We start from the raw sequence: 18,920 nt of genomic DNA, 5'->3' as shown, positions 1-18,920 counted from the left end.
GACGCCGGCTCCCCGGAGGGCGGCCGGTCCGACCGCAGAGACGCAGGGGCGCAGCGGCGGGGCGGCTACAGCAGGATGTGGTACTTCAGCGCACGGGGCACCCTGTTGATGACCAGCCTCCCGTCGTAGCTCAGGGAGGCGAACAGCCAGGGGTCGGCGGACGACCAGTCCACGGCGTACACGCTGTCCTCGTGCTCATCGTAGGTCGCGATGACGCTGTCCTGCGGGGGCTCCTGGCTCCTGCAAGGCAGCAGGCACCCATGAGCGGGGGGCGGGGGGGCACGGAACCCTCACGCGGCTGCCAGGCGAGGGCTTCCCGCGAGGCGATGGCATCCGGCCACGACCCGGGACAGTTTTCTCTGCTGTGGGACAGCGGGTGCCGGGGAGTCTACGAGGGGCTGAGGTTCAGGGCTGGATGAGGGGTGATGAGAGCCAGACGGACCCCGGGGCTCCGTGTCACCTCCCTCTGAGATGGGGGACAGCTCTCCTCCTCCAGAAACCCCGACCAGACGGCGCTGCACCCATGACCCCACGTGCGGGGCGGTGACACAAGTGCCGCAGGAAAACCCCACGGGGACTGTTGTCCTGAATTTGCTGAGTCGTGTGGACAGACCACGGGGGCAGGACGTCCTGGGGACCCTGGGGGTGACAGCACCACATCTGCCAGCGTCCCAGCGAGTGCAGGGCCGGTGGCCCCGCGGCTGGCGGCTCCCGTGCCCCCGTACTGCGGCTGCACGCGCCTGGACAGAGAACTTTCCCCACGAGAGAGAGCGGGCAGGGCCCCGAGCTCAGAGGTCGCTCTCCGAGTCGAGTTAGGCTGAGCTCACGTGGTTGGAGGAAGAATTCAGACAACGCAGTGGCCAGGCCCGCCCCACTGCAGGGCTCAGCGGGGCCCGGTCCAGACCGTCCTGCCTGGGGGCCGGGAGCCGGGACTGCAGGCAGCCCCCCAGCAGGGACAAGGGCCGCTCGAACCAGAAACGCCCCCTCCAGCTGGGGCGCGCAGAGCCCCGGACCCCGGGAACCGGACATTTCTCAGGCACGAGAACAGCACCCGGTAGGAGTGTTTGGGGAACGTGCGACCGTGACGACGGGAGTCGAGGTTCACCCCGTTCCTGCGGAACCCCAGGGCGAGGCCGGGCAGCGCCACGGCGGGCAAGGAGGCCCGGAGCGCCGGCCTGCGGTCCACACCCGCCGCGGCCAGGGCCCCCGCCACCCACTGAACCACACGTCTCCATCCAAGCCAGCGGAAGGGACAGTGATGACAGTCCTCGCTCACAGGGGTGGCCGAGGGGTCAATGCACATCAGTTCCCGTTACCCCCACGCTGCGTGTTTAAAGATTAGTGATGACAGCCTCTAGAATCTTCCACGTGGCATTCAGCAAGAAAACAGAAAGACACTGAGAAGATCCACTTTAGGACCCAGACGAGGGGACATCAGCTAACATGACCTGACTCTGACGACCGCGTCGCGGGTGCCGCCTTGACCACACACTGGACGCCTCCGCCGTGAGCCGCCCAGACCGCGAGGTGGCCTGGGGAAGGAGGTCCCCACACACCGGGAGCGCGCGCTTACTTCTCCGGACGGCACTCCTCCTGGTCACTCAGGTCCTCGTCGTCCACCAGGTGGCCGAAGGGCTCCGAGGAGATGGACACCATGTTGGACAGGATGACCCGGCTGTCGCTGCTGCCCGTGAGCACCAGCTGGTCGTGCGAGTGGTTGTAGCGGACGTTCCACACCCTGCGAGGCAAGGAGGCAGCTCGAGCCACGCCCGGACCTTCCGGACGGGGTCCCGGAGGGCCTCAGGCAGCCGACCCCAAACTGCGAGGTCTGACGTCAGCACGTTCCCAGCAGAGGCCTGGGCTCCCGGCACGCTTCTCTCAGACCTTCCCTGACGACCCAGAAAACAGACGAGACCGAACGAAAGTACCCAAGACCCTAAACTCAAGGACCGCCCGGAGGCAAAGTACACCAATGACCGGGCACGGGGGGCCCGCCCCCAGGGCAACATCCACAGATGCTGCCAGGGCCGAGAGCACGCTCTGGGCCGAGGCCACCGACACGCACGCCCAGGGAGCCCACACAGCGGCCAGCGAGCACTGGCGTCCCCCCTCGGCCGCAGCAATCACAGCAGGTTGTGAACTTGGCAGCTGGGCGCTAGCATTCCGGTTTCTACCCGGCTGACCGCACAAACAGCGGCTTCCGGTAAGTCAGTCCAACGACTCAGGGATGCAGACCTGAGGTCAGCTCTCCCGCGACCTGCCCACTCTGGCCCGAGCAAGGGCTCCTGACAGCAGCTTGGCTCTTCTAGGCGTTTCTTCCACACATACGTGCACGCACACACGCACGTGCACACATATGCACACAAGCACTCACACTAGTGCACACACACGTGCACATACATACCCCAAGTACAGAGGCATACGCCCACAAAAGATATTCACACATGCGCACACACACACACATACACACAAGCATGCACACACACACATGCACTTACATGTACGAACACACGCACCTTCCTGGAATAAAAACTCGCTCACGCCATGCATGTTGGTCCAGAGCTGAGCTCAGTGCCCACGGAGCAGCGGGCATGCAGCAAACACTAAGTGTCTCGGGCGCCCTCCGCGCGCACACACAGCTCTCCTGTCCTCGCCTGCTGCACAGCTCCAGTGACGGGCTCACGGAGCCCCTGCTGCCGGCCGGGCAGTCTGCAGCTCCCGCCCCACACGCCGCGCTGGGGGCCGCCTGCGCGCCATCCGCATGCCCGAACTGGCGCTGCTTCGACAGGACACAGAACGGATGTTTTCTCCTTTCCCCACAGTTACGAATCACAAGCATTTGGATTCGGAATTAGCATCTCCTTAGGGAAATAAACTGGGTTGCCTGAACTAGAGTCGCAGCAGCAGGAGAGAGCGGGCTGTGCCTTCCCAAACGGGGAAGCAGGGAGCGACCGGCCAGAAGCCCCGCCCCCGCCCGCGGACGAGCCCCTACCAGTGCGAGTGCTCCTCCAGGCTCTTCACTGGCTCCGTGACATTCCGGGTGTCCCAGAACTTCACCTTGCAGTCGTCCCCGCAGCTGGCCAGGTAGTACTGCTTGTTGGGGTTGAAGTCCAGGTCCCGCACCAGCTGCCCGTGGGCATTCTCTATGCAGTATGTCTGGCTGCGGGAGAAAGCGAGGCACATAGACCGTGAGGCGGGCATAAAAACTCCCTCCGCAGACTCGCACCCGTCTCTGCGCCCCCTCTGTCTCCGCCCCCCACCCCGTCTCCGCTCCCCCTCGTCTCTGCTCCCCCCCCAGCGTCTCCTTTCCCCACCGCCTCGCTCCCCCACCATCTCCCGCTCCCATCGAGTGCCAGACTTCAGGGACCGTGAGTCCCACCATAGGCCTGCAGTCCGGGGCTCCCCCTCAGCACCTCTCCCAGCGGGGACCAGGCCGAGGTTTCCATGGGAGCGCTCCTGTGACCCCCGTGAGCTCAGGAGGGGACACTGGTTCACGGCTGTCACAGATGTGACCTGGCACCTCGAGAACGAGAGCGGGTCGGGGGGACTGTCCCTGCTGTGAGGAGTGGGGACAGACTGAGACAGGAGAGCTGACCGACTTCCGGGAGGACGGGGGAGAGAAAAGGAAACGGTCGGCGGCAGGGCGAGCACAGTGCTGCTGGTGGCAGGAGACAGAGGGACAGAAGAAAACACCGGAAAAGCGATAAAAAGCGATGAAGACTGTGTGCCGCGGCTGGCTGTCCTCCCTTCGCTCTGGGCGCCTCGCGGTGCCAACGCTGTGGGCACCTCTACCGCGGCCCCGCACAACACGGGAGACACAAGGAGCTTTGAACGTCAGCCACGCGCACACACACGCACACACATCTACACTGACACGTATGCACTCATTCGTGTGCACATGCATACACATTCACACACATCTGCAGACAGGCGTGCACCCACACATATGCACACTCATGTGCATGTGTATCTGTATATTCATGCATTCACTTATATGCACACACACCTGTATACATGTGCATCCATGTGCATGTGCATGCATATTTGTACACACAAACATGCACCCATACGTGTGCATGCACTCACATGCACACATATCTGTACATGTGCATCGACACGTACACACACTCATATGCATGTACACACACATTCACACATCTGGACATGCACATGTGTACCCACACGTACACACACTCATGCACACTTGCATGTGCACACACATCTGTGCAGAGACACCTGTGCACCCAAAGGCGTGCATGCACTCACGTGCACACACACATGCACATACACACATGTACACATGCATGCACAATCACACTCACATCTGTACACACAGACAGATGTGCTTCCACATGTGTGCATGCACTGACATGCACAATCTGTACACAAAGACACATGCTCATCCACATGTGCACACGCTCATGTGCACACACGTGTATGCACACACCCAACCGAACCCTGACGTCCACTGCTCATTGCTGCTCCTCATAGGTTGGAAATGAGAACATTCCATCCACACGAGGAGCCCTGACATCAGAGACCCAAATGCGAGGGGCAGGCTCCCCGGGAGGCTGCACGGTGGCTGGAATCACATGCATGTTGCAAGGTGACCGCTGCCCACAGTGCTCTCTGCACATCCCTGCTTGGCTGTGGCTGGGCCTCGCCTGCGACCGCCCCCTCCCGTCGTCCGGGCTTCCGTGTGGTGGTGAGCCAGCAGCAGGAACACCCCGCGCACTTGATGGCTGTGCCAAGCGCACGTTCTGTGCCCTCGGGGTGGGGAGTCACTCTCTGCCCTCCCCCACGCTGGGCTTGCCAGCCCTAACCCGCTGTAAGCGGTTCTTATGTCCTGCACCTTTCCATCACCCTAATGTTTTTCCCTAAAATAAGACACCCTGCTCTCGAACACCTTCCACGTGAAACAGCAAATGTGTAAAACCAAGCCCCTGGCAGCCCCCGGGCGCTGCGTGGACAGCCGCACGTGCACAGAGCACTGACCGAGGCTTTACCGCGTGCCCTGGTGGCAGGGATTTTAACACGAAAGCAAGCTCCGTATGTTCCATAACGACGCGAAAAGCACCCCAGCTAAGTGAAAACCAAAGCCGTTGGCAGGAGAACCGAGAGTCAGCGAGGATCTGCTCCTTGTCCTGGAGGAGCCCTGGGCGGAGGCGGTCCCACGGGCACCGTGCCCAGCGCCCCATCTGCTCTCTCCGGGCCGGGCAGCACCGGAGTTTCTGGCTCCAGAGACTGCAATTCTCCTTCCCGTCCTTGAAGGACAGTGAGAGGAGAGGAGAGGTGGCCACGGGACCCACAGAAACGGATCCCAGGCGGCACGTCCTTCAGGCTCCTGGCCCTCAGCTGCCAGCTTCCGGCAGATTTTCACACCCCGAGGAAGTGGCAAGTGACTATTTACCAGCCCCTGAGCTCTCAGAGGGGCCGCGGAACTAAATGTAAAGTTGTGTCCCCGCCCTCCAAGGCACACACGGTATTCCGCGACACCCGTCTCTGCGGCTCGTGATGAATTGCGCTGTGCTGAGGGGCAAACTGCATCTTAAGAGCGATTGCCCGGCTCCCGTTGCCATGGCAACAGATGTGCACACCATCACTCCTCTGCCTATCAAGCCACACCTGGAACAGAAAAATCGCTCTTATTTGTTCCATTAGAACCGCCGGCTGCTGCACATAATGACTTAAATGACAAACTACGGTGACCCGGGAGGTGCGTGTCTTAAAGGCACAGACATGGTCCCAGACAACTCCCCAAGCTTACCCTGGGGGTTGCACCTGACAACGTGTGCTCACTAACCACAGGCACCAGGAGCCCGCAGTCACCCTCCCGTTGGCGAGGGGCCACCAAAGCCCGGTCCTCGTTCTCAGGACAAACCTGGGCCACCACTCGAGGGACAGCCACACGGAACAGGAACAATGAGGAACTCCGTCCACCGCGACGGCTCTGCCAGCTCAAGGTGGGGCAGGGACAGAGCCAGGGCGACGGCTTCCTGCAAGCACGTACACACAGACATGTGCACACGCACACACACGCGCACAATCCAAATACATCCAAATCAGAGCCGCCCCCTTGGGGATGAAGAGGGGCGGAGATGGGGCGGCGCCCAGGGCAGTCCGCAGCGCCATGCAGGCCACTGACCTCATGCTCCGTGTGTCCCAGCCTCGGATGGTCGTGTCATTGGCGGTGGCCACCTGGGTGCAGGTGTGGTGAGGGCTCCACCGTCCCGAGGTGAACTTGAGCTGTCCCTTCCCTTCCAGGGACGCCGAACTGGCCAGCTGGGGATTGGAGGGCGTTCCGAGGGAAGAGGGGAAAAACAGTACCGTGAACCTTTTCTCAGAAAACCTAAGAATATACACAGGACATTGCTGAAAATCATGGAAAATAATTAGGGAGTTCTGTCTCTGTTGCCTCCCCCTTAAAATGCAAACCCGTTAGAACCTTATTTGGAAAAAACTATGAAACTGAGCCCAGCAGAAAATAGAGAGCGCGCGTTACCAGGCCCCGTGGTCAGCAGGACGGGCCGGGTGAGCGGTGGCCACTCCAGCCCAAAGGCAGCACCGCCCCGCCGCACACGGCTGCCTCCGCGAGGCACGTCCCGGAAGTGAGGTCCCCGCAGCCGCTCGTGGTGCACGTGCCGGCCCCCCACCCCGTGCCCGCCGTCTGGAGCCTCAAACCCCTGACCTCCACCTCCTGAAAGTCAGGGGCTCCAGGCTGTGAGCCTGGGGAGGAGCTGCCCACCCCCCACCTGCCCGCATCACACGTCATGCACCAAGCCGTGTCCCACTGGCCGCGTTGCTACTTGATCCGGGCGCTGACTCTCTGCCCTCGGGGACCTCTATATGCAGGAGAGCGTCCAGGCCGCTCTGCCGCATGTCCCCCAAGGGCACCACGTCCCTCCCATGACCTTGAACCCCAGCCTCATTCTTCAGAGCCCTCGAGGGCCCTGGAGCCAGGCCACCGCAGCCCCGGGCCGAGGCCTGATGGAGGTCTGTGCGAGTCACCGGGGGCAGTGAGTGTCCCCTGTGACCGTCCTGGGTCCTGCATCATCAGGGCCTCACAGCAGACCGGGGAGAGTCCCCAAGGAGCTGACCGTAGCCCCGGGGGAGGACACCCCGTTTCGCCTCTGGGGAGACTGGCCTGCCTGTAAGATGGTCTTCTCCGAGGGACCCTCCCTCCAGGATGCGCTGTGGTAACGGCCACCCCCCCGGGACACGCTCCCCTGCCCCGCACTGAGATACTCCCCTTCTCTGCACGGCGTCCTGGGTCAGGTCGGCCCAGAGGACCCTCCTTCCTGACGTGGCACAGCCTGCAGATGACGAATGTCAGGGCTCATCCCGCCCTCGCTGAACCCTTCCCGGGGCTGTGGGGCCAGGGAGGAGGTGGGGTGCGTCCGTGCAGGGAAGCACCAGGCACAGGCGTCCAGCACCCCGTGCGTCCTGCGTCAGGACCGCAGTGGCGTCTCTGACCATACACACGCACAGCGTTCCCGGGACCGGGTGCGGCCAGGCGGGTGGTCAGGGCCCCCCCTCCCTGCAGGCCCCCAAGCTGACACCACTACCACGCACCTCCCCAGGTTTAGAAGAGCCTCCCCTTGCCCCCTGCCCCGCTGCTCTGGGCCTGCCCCCTGCCTGCCCCAACCCCTTCCCCACCAGGGAAGTCAAAGAGCCTGTCTCCTTGCAAAGCTGGGCCTTCGCTTACAACATCCCAGCTGAGGGCTGTGCTCCGCCTTCATGTGCAGCAGGCACAACATGCTAATGCTCTCTCTGCAGAAGGCTCAACGGTCACTTCTGTTCCACAAGAAATAGGTGCTGTGAGGGGCGCCTGGGAGGCTCAGTCGGTTGAGCATCTGACTTCGGCTCAGGTCATGATCTCACGGTTCATGGGTTTGAGTCCCACATCAGGCTCTGTGGTGACAGCTAGCTCAGAGCCTGGAGCCTGTCTTTGGATCCTGTGACTTCTTCTCTCTCTGACCCTCCCCTGCTCACACTGTCTGTCTCTCTCTCTCTCTCAAAAAAAAAAAAAATTAAAGAGATAGGTAGTGTGAAAAAAAAAATTTTAAGAAAGGGGGTGGACGCCTGGGCGGCTCAGTCAGTTGAGCATCTGACTCCTGATCTCAGGTCAGGATATCACAGTTCCTGAGTTTGAGCCCTGAGTCCAGCTCTACACTGACAGTGCAAAGCCTACTTGGGATTCTCTCTCCCTCTCTGCCCCTCCCCTGCTTGTGCTGTCTCTCTCTCAAAATAAACTTGAAAAAAAATTTTTTTAAAGAAAATGAATAGGTTCTGACCCCCCTGCTCATGGGGACACAGTGCTGGTGGGGTGGGCACACAGTGGACCTCTGGGGATGCGGTGGGGATCACAGTCACCCAGGGAGCAGCCAGCCCCCGAGGCGGCCCGGGTGTGCCGAGAAATGACGGGGGAGCCACCAGGGACAGAAGCCGAGGCCGGGCAAGCACACGACTGGAAAACGAACACCAGGCCTTTCCGGGGCACCCACTGCCGATGCCCGTGACCTCCAGGCCCGCACGTGGGCCGCAAGTTCTTGGCGGCCACGGAGAGCCACCGCAGGCAGCAGCTCAGGGCCAGTGGTGGAAGAGCAGAGGTCAGGCGAGCGGTCACAGGGGGCAGAGCAGCCGTGGGAACAGGAGGCCTTGGGGTGTCTCAGGGCGACGTCAGGAAGAGTGTGCACGGGGGACTCAGACACCAGAGCCCCCCCCCCCGCCTCACCCCTGCGCCTGTCCACACCCACTCGGAGCTGCTCTGGCTCCCTCCAGCCCCCAGGCAAGGGCAGTGGCGCCCAGAGCAGACACCCACAGAAAACCAGGCTGTCCCTGAGCCTCCCCGGGCAATTCCTGGGGAGGACGTGGCCCAGCCAGCCTATCAGGTGCCACCATGACCAGTGGGCAGCAGCCAAGCAGGTTGGGTGACAAGGACACGCAGACCACGTGGTGACAAGAAGAGACGATGCACTCTGCTGGTGAAGAGGCGGGGCTCTGCCCTTCCTGCCCTGGCAGCAGACTTCCTGTCTCCTCTCGGGCCATCTCAGCAGCCCAGGCGCCAGGGCCCCTGGGGGCATGAGGCATGCAGGTCTGTGGGAAGTGGCCCCGCAAGGAACCCCCAGGGGACCTCACAGGGCACACAGGCCACCACCACCAAGCCATGATGACACAGAACGGTGGCAGGCAATTCATGACGGGGACCCAGACGCCGCACCACAGAGGACGGCGAGCAAGAGTGATGGGGGAGGGGAAGACAGGGCACCCACTCCCCGAGGAGCGTCGCGCCCTCGTGCCAACGATGGCTCCGCGCCAGGCGCTAGAGACCCATGGGGCTCGTGCTGGGCTTTGACCCGCCCACCTGGCGTCAACCGCAGTGCCCACGGCACCGTATAAGAAGTACGTGCGAGATTTCTCCGTTAGGGGAAAGAGAAAAGAAATGATACAGGACTTCTCCAGGTGCTCTTCCGGATTGCCGAAGACGAGTCTGATCAGATCGGCAAGGGGGACGATGAAATCATCACACAGCTGCCGAGTTCCCTGCTACACAGCCTTAGAAGGGTGACAAGGCGAGGTCACAGCCCTTGAGGACAGGTAATGTGCATCGCCGTGGACGGGGATGACCCTGAGCCGCGTCACCAAGCCCCAGCACTCAGGTCCCTTCTGACTCCATCAGGGCTCCTCAGAGAAGTTAAATCAGCAAAACTTTTGAGGCACCGGGTGGCTCAGTCGGTTAGCAGTCAACTTTGGCTCAGGTCATGATCTCACGGTTCATGGGTTCAACCCTGCATCAAGGCTCTGTGCTGACAGCTCGGAACCTGGAACCTGCTTTGGGTTCTGTGTTTCCCTCTCTCCCTGCCCCTCCCCTGCTCAAACTCTGTCTCACTCTCTCTCTCTTAAAAATAAACATTAAAAAATAGTTTTACTCAGCAAAACTAACAGGTGCTGTCTGCTTCCAAAGCCCACACGGCAGAACCAGCCTCCGGCCTCCAGCTTCCAGATTATTCCGGCTTTCTGAAGCCAGTTAGTAATAACCCATCACCCAACCAGCATCCAGCCGCACGGCCATCAGCAAGTACATCAAGTGGCCCCAGCCACGCCAAGTACAGCAGAGGGACAGGTTGACCGAGGGTCGGTGACTCAGCCCACACCACAGCCCCTGCTGCAGAGGTGAGCACCCCACACGAGGTAGGGCTTGCCTCTGGTGGGAATGCTAACTGGTTATCGGCCACCGTGCGGTCCTGTCCCGGCAAGATCACCGCAGTTACACGATGTGCAAACTAACAGACCCATTTCCCAGATGAGGACGCCCAGGTCCAGACACAGAAGAGCGGCAAGTGAACCGCAGCCAGCCTGTGGCACGGTCGGGGTGACAGACAACAAGGAAAGTCTGGGCCTTCCAGAGACAGCAGGCCCCCCACGCCTGCCCCACGCCCCCACACCAGCCCCACCCCCGCAGGCCTGCCCCAGGCTTCCATGAATGCCCTGGCCTGTCACAGCCTAGCCACCAAGGAAATGAAGTTCAATCGTCCATACACAGTGGACCTCAGGGCTGGAAGACAGAGGTCGTGGGTCTGCAACCAAGCCCTGCCATGTGCCCCTCTTTGAACAGCCCCCGGCCTGGCAGCACCCACAGCCCCACACCACTGAGGCAGACACCTGCTCCCCGGGCCACGCCCACGGCACCACTGAGGCAGACACCTGCTCCCGGGCCACGCCCACGGCCCCACTGAGGCAGACACCTGCTCCCCGGGCCACGCCCACGGCACCATTAGGGCAGACACCTGCTCCCCGGGCCACACCCACGGCACCATTGAGGCAGGCACCTGCTCCCCGGGCCACGCCCACGGCACCACTGAGGCAGGCACCTGCTCCCCGCGCTGTGACCTTGCACATGGCACCACTGAGGCAGGCACCCCCTCCCCCGGCCATGGCAGCTGTGTTCCCCAAAGCATACCTGGCGTGTGCTCCGTATTCCTCCCTCCACCATCCGCTCTTACTAGAAAAGAGTCTTTTGCAAGCTTGGGAAGCAAACACTTGGCAGACATGAACCCCTCTCTCTTTGTATTTGAAGATTTCTTCCAGGACCTGACTCGAAGATTAAGGAGCATTAGCTGCCTTCGACGTTTATAAATCGAAGGCATACGCGGCCACTATGCCACGTAAGACCCACAACTTAGGAAACAATTGCTCCCTGGTTTCCTGAAGAAACAGCTCTTCTTTAAACCCAAGTACCCGGAGCCGTCACCGCAGAGACGCTGCCTGAAGCCCCACCCCCCGGGGCGTGGGGACAGGATGCAGGGTGCCCGCTGGCCTAGGAGGGCTGTGCAGGAGGCCGGCGACAGAACCGGCTTGGCCTGTATGGCACGGACACTTTGACAAAGTTGGCCAGCTACCTTACTGACGAGAGTTTGCTCCGCATAAATCTTGACCGTTCCCAGACGTCACATCCACCCTCGCAGACAAGCCGGGACGGGCCGGTGAGGACCGCCAGGCGCCGGGGCTCGGGCCTGGGGGGGGAGGGCGCAAACGTGGCTCAGGCGCGCACACACACGGGGCCACGGCAAACGCTCCATGCGGCAGAGTGGTGGCATCACAACCACAGTCCCCAAGCTGCCGCTCAAACCATGTGGCCTCCACAACGTCCCCCAGCCCCCTGGGTCTCACCTTCTCAACTGTCAAGTGAGTGAGGCAAATTCTGGGGCCCCCAAGGTCAATGTCTTTCTTCACGTGGACGTGGGTGGCTTTGCGGTTAGCGAGGGATGAAGACTGGTGGACACGCCGTGTGAGCCCTGTGTCAGCTGGGAAGCCACGCAGCCCGTGTCCTCAGCACCGGCCGTCCACACACGCGAGTGACCGCGTGCACACGGGACGGGATCCATGCTCTCCAGGCAATGGGGGCCGGACCCTCCTCCTAACCAGACAGGCCGGGAGCCGAAGACCTTGGACATGGGACAGGAGCACACCCCGGTGCAACGGGCCCAGCGAGCGCAACAAACGTCTGGCTGGTGCGGACGCTGACGGCGGGGGGCTGTGCACGTGAGGTCAAGGGCGGTCTCTGCTCCCTTCCCTCAATTGTGCCGTGAACCCGTTAAAACCACTCCAAAATTAAGTCTCTTAAAATCAAGGTGAAAACTCTTCGTCTACAAGAGGCCCGTGGACAAGATGGAAGTGCAGGCAGCAAAGGGCCACGTCCACCCACACCGCCCGGGGGCAGAGAGCGAGGTCCCCGAGCTGGGCCGAGTCAGCAGAGGGGACATGGGATGGGAGAGCGGGTTCCAAGGGGAGCCCAGTGGCCCGCGGTCTCGCTGCTGGTGAGCGGTGGGCATCAGAGAGGACAGTGACCCAAGGAGCGTCCTTCTCCGCTCGGGGCCACATCTGGGGAGGCAGGCCAGGCACGAGGAGGGGTCACGGCATGCCAGGGACAGCTGGGCTCTGAGGGAGGGGGGGACACCGGGACCCCGGAGACCTGACCGCCTGGCCTGCTCGTCCTGAGGGCAGCCCCGCTGTCACCCAGCTGTCTCTGTCCCCAAGGACAAACGCACATTGTCTACTTCCTGGCGCCATGGATGAGCCTTGAGCAGCACAAATGATCGTCGTGCCGCTGCCAGCTCCTCCCCGAGCACGTGCAGGGGGGTCCTCGCTCCCTCCCCGCCGGCTCCTCCCGGGCGGCTCCTCCCGGGCGCACGGCGCACGCGCAGGGGGATCCTCGCTGCTCGCTCCCTCCCCGCCGGCTCCTCCGCGCACGCGCAGGCGGTCCTCGCTCCCTCCCCACCAGTTCCTCCCGCGCACATGCAGCGGATCCTCGCAGTGCATGTTCAACCTCAGGTCACGTTTCCGAAACAACACGGCATCCCCGACGCCCGCTCTCTTCCTTCAGAAAGGCACTCCTGAATGTCTGCGCCCTCAGGACCCCAGGCCGAGCGGGTGGCCCTAGGTTCATCCTTGCGGAGCCCTGTATGACATGAGGCCCGCAGGGGGGCGACAGTCCGCTCTGAAGGCACCCATCCTTCTGTGCGGCCACCGCTCACCGCACTGGGGAAGCTGCTCATCTCCACGGCTGCTGGCAGCGGCTGGGCCCGGAGACGGAGGAGCAGGAGGCGGAGCAGGGAGGCCACCCCTCTGCCTTCAGCAGGGCGAGGACCCCCGGAACCTCCCCCTGCAGACCCCCCGGGCTCCGCTAATGATTATAAACGGCAAAGAACCTCTGCTTTAATTGTGAAACGTAATGATGCAGCGAGCACACGGCATCCCCCAGCAAGAAACACCCCAGGAGCTGGGGTGAGGGTGCCCAGGATGGACGGCAAGGTTTCGGCAGTAAGTACCCGGCAGAGGGTCACCAAGTGCTGTCGACAGAACTGCTGACAGGAGACGAAGATGAAGGAGGGAAAACTAAATTGGTCTCTGCAGAAAATAAGTTAACAATTAATCCCCTACATGACATCATTCCGAGCCGGCCAGGGGCCCGCGGGGGCGTCCCCCATCTGGCTTTGCCCAGTGCGCACAGCCCTGTGCAAGCCCGCCCCCGCAGGCCCGCAAGAGACTGGCCCTGTCCTGCCCTCGGCTTCCGCTCTGCCCACGAGACGCACGTGGGAGGAAGGGCCGGGAGGTGGCTTGTCCCTGCGGCCCAGACTCCACGGCAAGGCCCCGGGAGGGTTGAGGCACTGGATCCCTTCACACCTGCGGGCCCACAGGGGACGCCTCGGACAGGAGGTCCCCCCCAGGTGTCCTGTTTGAGTGGAGGATGGATTCTGGGAGACTTGTGCATTCTAGAATCCCACACATGCAGGGTCCGAGGACCACACTGGCGGGAAGGTGCGAGCATGTGTGTGAGCAGCAGACCAGCTGCCAGGCCAGTGGGGTCACAGGCCGTGGGGGGCAGGGGTCACAGGTCACCGTCGCTTTGTGCAACTCATGCAGAAATCTGGGAGAAGGTCATTGGCACTGTGAAATCAGTATTTTATGACTGCTCCCACCCAAAAGCGGAATTCAACCAGACTTCGAGTGTCCATTCGTGAAAAAGCACGCTGGAATCAAGACGAAGTGTGCCTGGATGGCCCCCTGCCTCCTTCCAACAAATGGGCCAAAGCACAGAGCTGTGTCCACCTGGGGCTCTGCGCCTGGTGTGCCCGGGGCCCGACAGCGTCCGCCCGAGATGCCAACCACACCGTCCTCTGACTGCCGCCTCTTGCCCGCCCCCTTGGTGCTTCCTAACCAGTCAGGACACGAACCAAGACGTGTGTTCAGTTCAGCTGATGGGTCCCCTAAAAACACACAGCACGTAGGGGCACGGGGGGGCGGGGAGCTCAGTCGGTGCAGTGTCCGACTTTGGCTCAGATCACGACCTCACAGTTCCTGAGTTCGAGCCCCACGTCGGGCTCTGTGCTCACAGCTGGGAGCCTGGAGCTGCTTCGGATTCTGTGTCTCCCTCTCTCTCTGCCCCTCCCCCACCACACTGTTTCTGTTTCAAAAATAAACAAACAGCAAAAAAAACCCTTTTCAACAGGCCCCACATGGGGCGCTCTGCTGCCAGCACAGAGCCTGCTGCAGATCCTCTGCCCCCCTCTCCCCTGCCCTCCCCTGCCAGCCTCCCCTCCACTTCTCTCTCTCAAAAATAAACATTAAAAAAATTAAAACTAGAATATTATAAAACGCTAACGGTGCGGTGCTGTCACTCACCACGGCCTGGCTGGAGCTCTCCTGCAGGTCCCACAGCAGGACGTGGCTGTCGGCCAGCGAGATGACCCTCCTCCCGTCCCCCGTGGGCTCCCAGGCGACGCTGCAAGAAAGAGGAGGCCCCGTGAATAGGGACGCCGGAGACGCCGTGCCACTGCAGGGCCGTCCGTGCCAGCGTGCACGGGCAGCACGCCGCTCCCTCGCTCCGGCCCGGCCTACCGCCCGGCTGCGGTCGGGGGCCAGGCCTTCGGGGAGCTCTGGCACTCTCTCGTGTCCCCCCACTGCCGCCTCTCTGTGGGGTCTCCTGCCACGTGAGCACAGCGGCAAGGCAGCCGTCTGTCAACCAGGGAGAGGGCTCTCGCCAGGACCCGCGCTGCCCCGACCTCGGCCTCCAGCCCCCAGCGCCGTGACAAGGAAGGTCTGTGCTTTCAGCCCTCGGCCGGAGACGCTCTGTGGTGGCCGCCCCAGCCCGGTGTCTTCCTGGTGATGGAGGGACGGACAGGTGACCGACTGGGCCAGGGTGACATGAAGCGGCCCGCGGGGGGCCGGGGCTCCCGGAGGCCCATCGCCATCTGGGCAGGACGCCCACGTCCTTTGTAGTCCAAGGATGCAGCCGACACACTGACAGCAACGGGTGGGGGGGTGGGGGGGGCCCGTCCTGGCTATGACGTCACGTAATGTCACCCTGTGCCAGCCACTTGGAGCCAGTGACCTGTCACCTGCAGCCACCCGAGCTAACAGGCACGTGTGACGAAAGACCACAAATCCACCACCTCCGCGTGGAGAGGAAGCGGCTCCAGGGCCTCTGTCCCTTGACGCGTCCCCGGGCGCTGCCGTGCCGCAGGCGGGGTGACCGCAGGTACCAGGAGAGGGAGCGCAGCCCTGACGCACCGGGGGCCTGGACGCGTCCCTCACAGCGGCTTCCCAAGGCTCTCAGCGCAGCTTGACCACTTCAATCGCAATTCTGACTCAAAACCATGGCTGAAGAAACGTGAAGTTCGCGGTGCGGGGCCATTGGCTCGCTCCTGCCTCGGCCACGGCCCAGCGTGTCCTCTAACGCCGGCGGGGAAATGCACGTCTGGCCCTCGAGACTGAAACAACCGCCAGGAAACCCGGTCCTGGAATCCGCTCCGATTCTGGTGAGGGGGCGGCTCACCCGAGCTCCGAAGGCAGGACGCCAAGCAAGGGGACTGGTCCGCCCCGGCGCCTGCGCGTGAGCCGCTGCGGAGCTCACACACCTGGCAGGCAGCGGGCGGCCGCAGGCTTGTCCTGGCAGAGGAGGACGTGCATTACCCGTGCCCAGCAGGCCCCCTGGGCCCGGGCCGCAGAAACAGGCCGCCCGCTGAGCACACGTTTCCCCGTGCACACCTGTGCACGAGCAGGGAGCCGGCGCGGCGGTTCTTCGGGGGGCCACGCTCCGCCTTCTCACGTGTCCTGGGCGTGGCCGAGAGTGAGCAGGGGCCCCACCCCATCGAGCGGGCTCCACCCTCAGGCCCCATCCACCTCCCAGGGGCCCCACCTCCTGGGACAACCCACCAGAGATGAGGGTTTCAACATATGAGGTTGTGGGGACAAAAAGATGCTGACACAACACAATACACTCCTCACTGGCCGCACTCAGAGCCTCCGTCCGCCCCAGCCCCACCCCACCTGGACACACACACGCATGCACACCCAACACACACACCCCGACAGGCACATGCACGCAGATCCCAACACACACATCCCAACATACACATGCACACACCCCAACACACATGTACACATGCACACACCCCAACACACATGCACACGCACACATCCCAATGCACACACACACACATCCCAACACACATAAACATGCACACACCCCATTGCACACATGCACATGCACACATACATCCCAACACACACACAACACACATATACACACCCCAACACACATATACACACCCCAACACACACACACACAGGCTCGCACCTGCACGCTCGAGGGCAGGACAGGGAAGGGCCACCCAGCCGTGGGGATGACCCATGGGCGTGGCCACAAGACGGGACCTGCCCAGTGTTAGCAACACCCCAATCAGGAAGTGGAATGACAGATACATGTGGAATTTTTAACAGAAACTGCAGAACGCCAGAGAGTCCCAGGGAACTAACAAATCACAGGGTCAGAGCCAACTCGATGCCAAGGATGGACCGCCAATCATCTGTGGTCTCCCGGTCCAGGTTAGAGCCTGCTGGAGAGCAGAGGCCGGTCCCGTTCCTGTGGTGACCAGTGACGGCAAGGGATCAATACTTGCTCACGAGCCCCAAGGAAGAGCGAAGAGTCCAGGTAAGAGCAGAGGTGCCGCATAAAAAAAAATGAGACCATTTCAAAGTACATTTAGCTAACCGCTAGTGCGTGAGGGCCGGGAACACGGCCAACACCCGTAAAACAAGAAACAGCTTTAAAGGTATGTGAACCATCAAAGTCCCTCCACTAAGGCTCACGTGCTTGTTTCATGTTTGAACTAGCAGGGTCTCTCGAGCCCTTACTCAGAACCCCCCGCCCACCCCTGTGCCCACAGTTCTGACCCATCTGGGTGCGACGGCCAAGACCACAGAGCAAACACGTGGGCCCTGGGCAGCAGGGCGTTTGAAGAAGGAATGAGGGCTACAGGGCAGGCTGTAAACACTGATACCCATGGCAGAGGGGAGGGGGGAGGGAGGCGGGGGAGGAGGGGGGAGAAGCAGGAGGTGGGGGAGGAGGGGAGGACGGTGGGGGAGGGGGAGGGGAGGAGGGAGGAGGAGAGGAGGGAGGGAGGGGGAGAAGGGAGGAGGGGGAGGAGGAGAGAAGGGGTGAAGACTCATCTCCCAGCTCTCCCTGTTCCGCCAGACGCATTCTCACCCCTCTGCTGCAGGAGCGCGCGAACCGCTAAGTGGCAGGCTCACCTGCAAACCACTCAGAGCCTGGGGGTGTGGGGAAGCAGCGCCTCCGAGAAGCCCCCCCTCAGACAAGCCGCGGCGAGCCCGCCCTCTCCAGCCCCAGGCCTGGAGGGAAAGCCCTGAGGAGAGGGTCTCCTGGGGGAAGCGGCCCCCGCCCCTCACCGCCCCGGGTCGCACGGAGCTCCCGTCTGCTGCTGCGCCTCTGCGTGAGACGGCGTCATTGGGCAGACGGTCAAGTGAACTCGAGGCAGCGGCAGAAGTCACTTTTTACGTCTAAAAATGAAACGCAGAGTAATTCAGAAGATGTTTAAAAAAGGTTTAAAGACCAGAGGGGGGTGGTGTTGCTTTAGAAAACAGCCTGGCCTGAAGGTTCTTGGGGAGAAGGTCTCTCATCAGCTCTGAAGGCCTCGCGACTATTATTCGGTTAAGAACGGCAGCAAGGAGCCCAGGAAACGGGGGGAACGAGGTGCCTAGGGGCCCCTCCCCCTGGACCCATGCGCGGCCCGATGTCGTCACACAGACGGAGAGTCCCAGGCCGGGCGGGGCGGGCCTCGGCCCGGACGGGGACCATCATCGCTGCCGGACGCCTCGGAGCCCAGCTGCCCGGGAACGGCCTGCTGAGGCAGCAGGAAAACGGTGCAGGCGGTCCTACGTCTGTAGAGGAGAAACAGACAAGTCCCTAAAAAAATCATGGTTCTGCCATGCCCCCTTCCTCAGCAACCGGGGCGTCAAGGCAAAGCGAGGAAGGGGCAGGAGACAAGGTTCGCCAGAACCTGGACACAGGAACACGGGAATCTACGCATTCCAGACCCAAGCCCACGGTCGCATGCGGATGGGCATTCTGCAAGGACCAGGTCTGAACCTGGAAAGAACGGGTCACTTCAATAAAAGTCTGTCTGCAGATTCGGACCAAGGGAGGCGGGCTTCGGGAGGGCAGAGGGACTGGGCTGAAACCCAAGTCCGCCAGGGAGCTGGCCTGTCCCGGGTCAGCGGCGGCCCCTGGTCACTCACAGCCGGCTCCCCGGGCCGACTGTAAACGCCACACGAGCCCGGACTCACCCACCGCTGGACGCCGAGCCCCTGGCCGAGTCTGACCCCTCAGGAGACGCACTTCATAAAGAGGGGTTGAAAGAAACCATGAACGAAGAATTAATGACGCCCCTCTTGGCGTGTGCCCCGGGCACATTAACGCACGAAAAATAAAACTGGAGGAGGCTCTTTGTCAAGTCCGCTCAGGGAGGACGGGCCCGTCTTGGAACCCATCCGAGAGGGTTTGCGGCGGTCTCCAGGGGACCGCATCAGGAGGCGGCCGGGCTGGGTCACCGAGTCTCCCG

The 18,920-nt window shown here is 62.2% G+C and overlaps 1 protein-coding gene across 1 annotated transcript; it reads right to left on the bottom strand.

Moving 5' to 3' along the window:
• Nucleotides 1-6: 6 nt before the first annotated feature.
• LOC115290768 (EARP and GARP complex-interacting protein 1-like) lies at nucleotides 7-18,426 on the bottom strand. Its single transcript, XM_029938581.1, has 8 exons — nucleotides 18,407-18,426; nucleotides 18,105-18,240; nucleotides 15,918-16,201; nucleotides 14,683-14,782; nucleotides 6,146-6,282; nucleotides 2,993-3,160; nucleotides 1,574-1,738; nucleotides 7-240 (listed from the first exon to the last, which is right to left on the bottom strand). Exons 1-8 carry the CDS (start codon nucleotides 18,424-18,426, stop codon nucleotides 66-68), a joined length of 1,185 nt encoding a protein of 394 aa, XP_029794441.1. The 3' UTR covers nucleotides 7-65.
• Nucleotides 18,427-18,920: the final 494 nt, after the last annotated feature.

This window comes from Suricata suricatta, chromosome 4 (assembly GCF_006229205.1).
Source record: "Suricata suricatta isolate VVHF042 chromosome 4, meerkat_22Aug2017_6uvM2_HiC, whole genome shotgun sequence".
In the NCBI taxonomy this organism is placed as follows: Eukaryota; Metazoa; Chordata; class Mammalia; order Carnivora; family Herpestidae; genus Suricata; species Suricata suricatta.
The sequence above is the reverse complement of the archived record's forward strand: the minus strand, read 5'-3'. Positions and strand labels throughout refer to the sequence as shown.

Coding starts and splice junctions, on each gene's coding strand:
- LOC115290768 (XM_029938581.1), bottom strand. CDS start 18,426: ATGCCCATCCGCATGCGACC. Junction 16,202..18,104: donor CGGCCTGGGACTCTCCGTCT/GTGTGACGACAT, acceptor GGGTTGTCCCAG/GAGGTGGGGCCCCTGGGAGG. Junction 14,783..15,917: donor GGCCGCCCGCTGCCTGCCAG/GTGTGTGAGCTC, acceptor TCTTTCTTGCAG/CGTCGCCTGGGAGCCCACGG.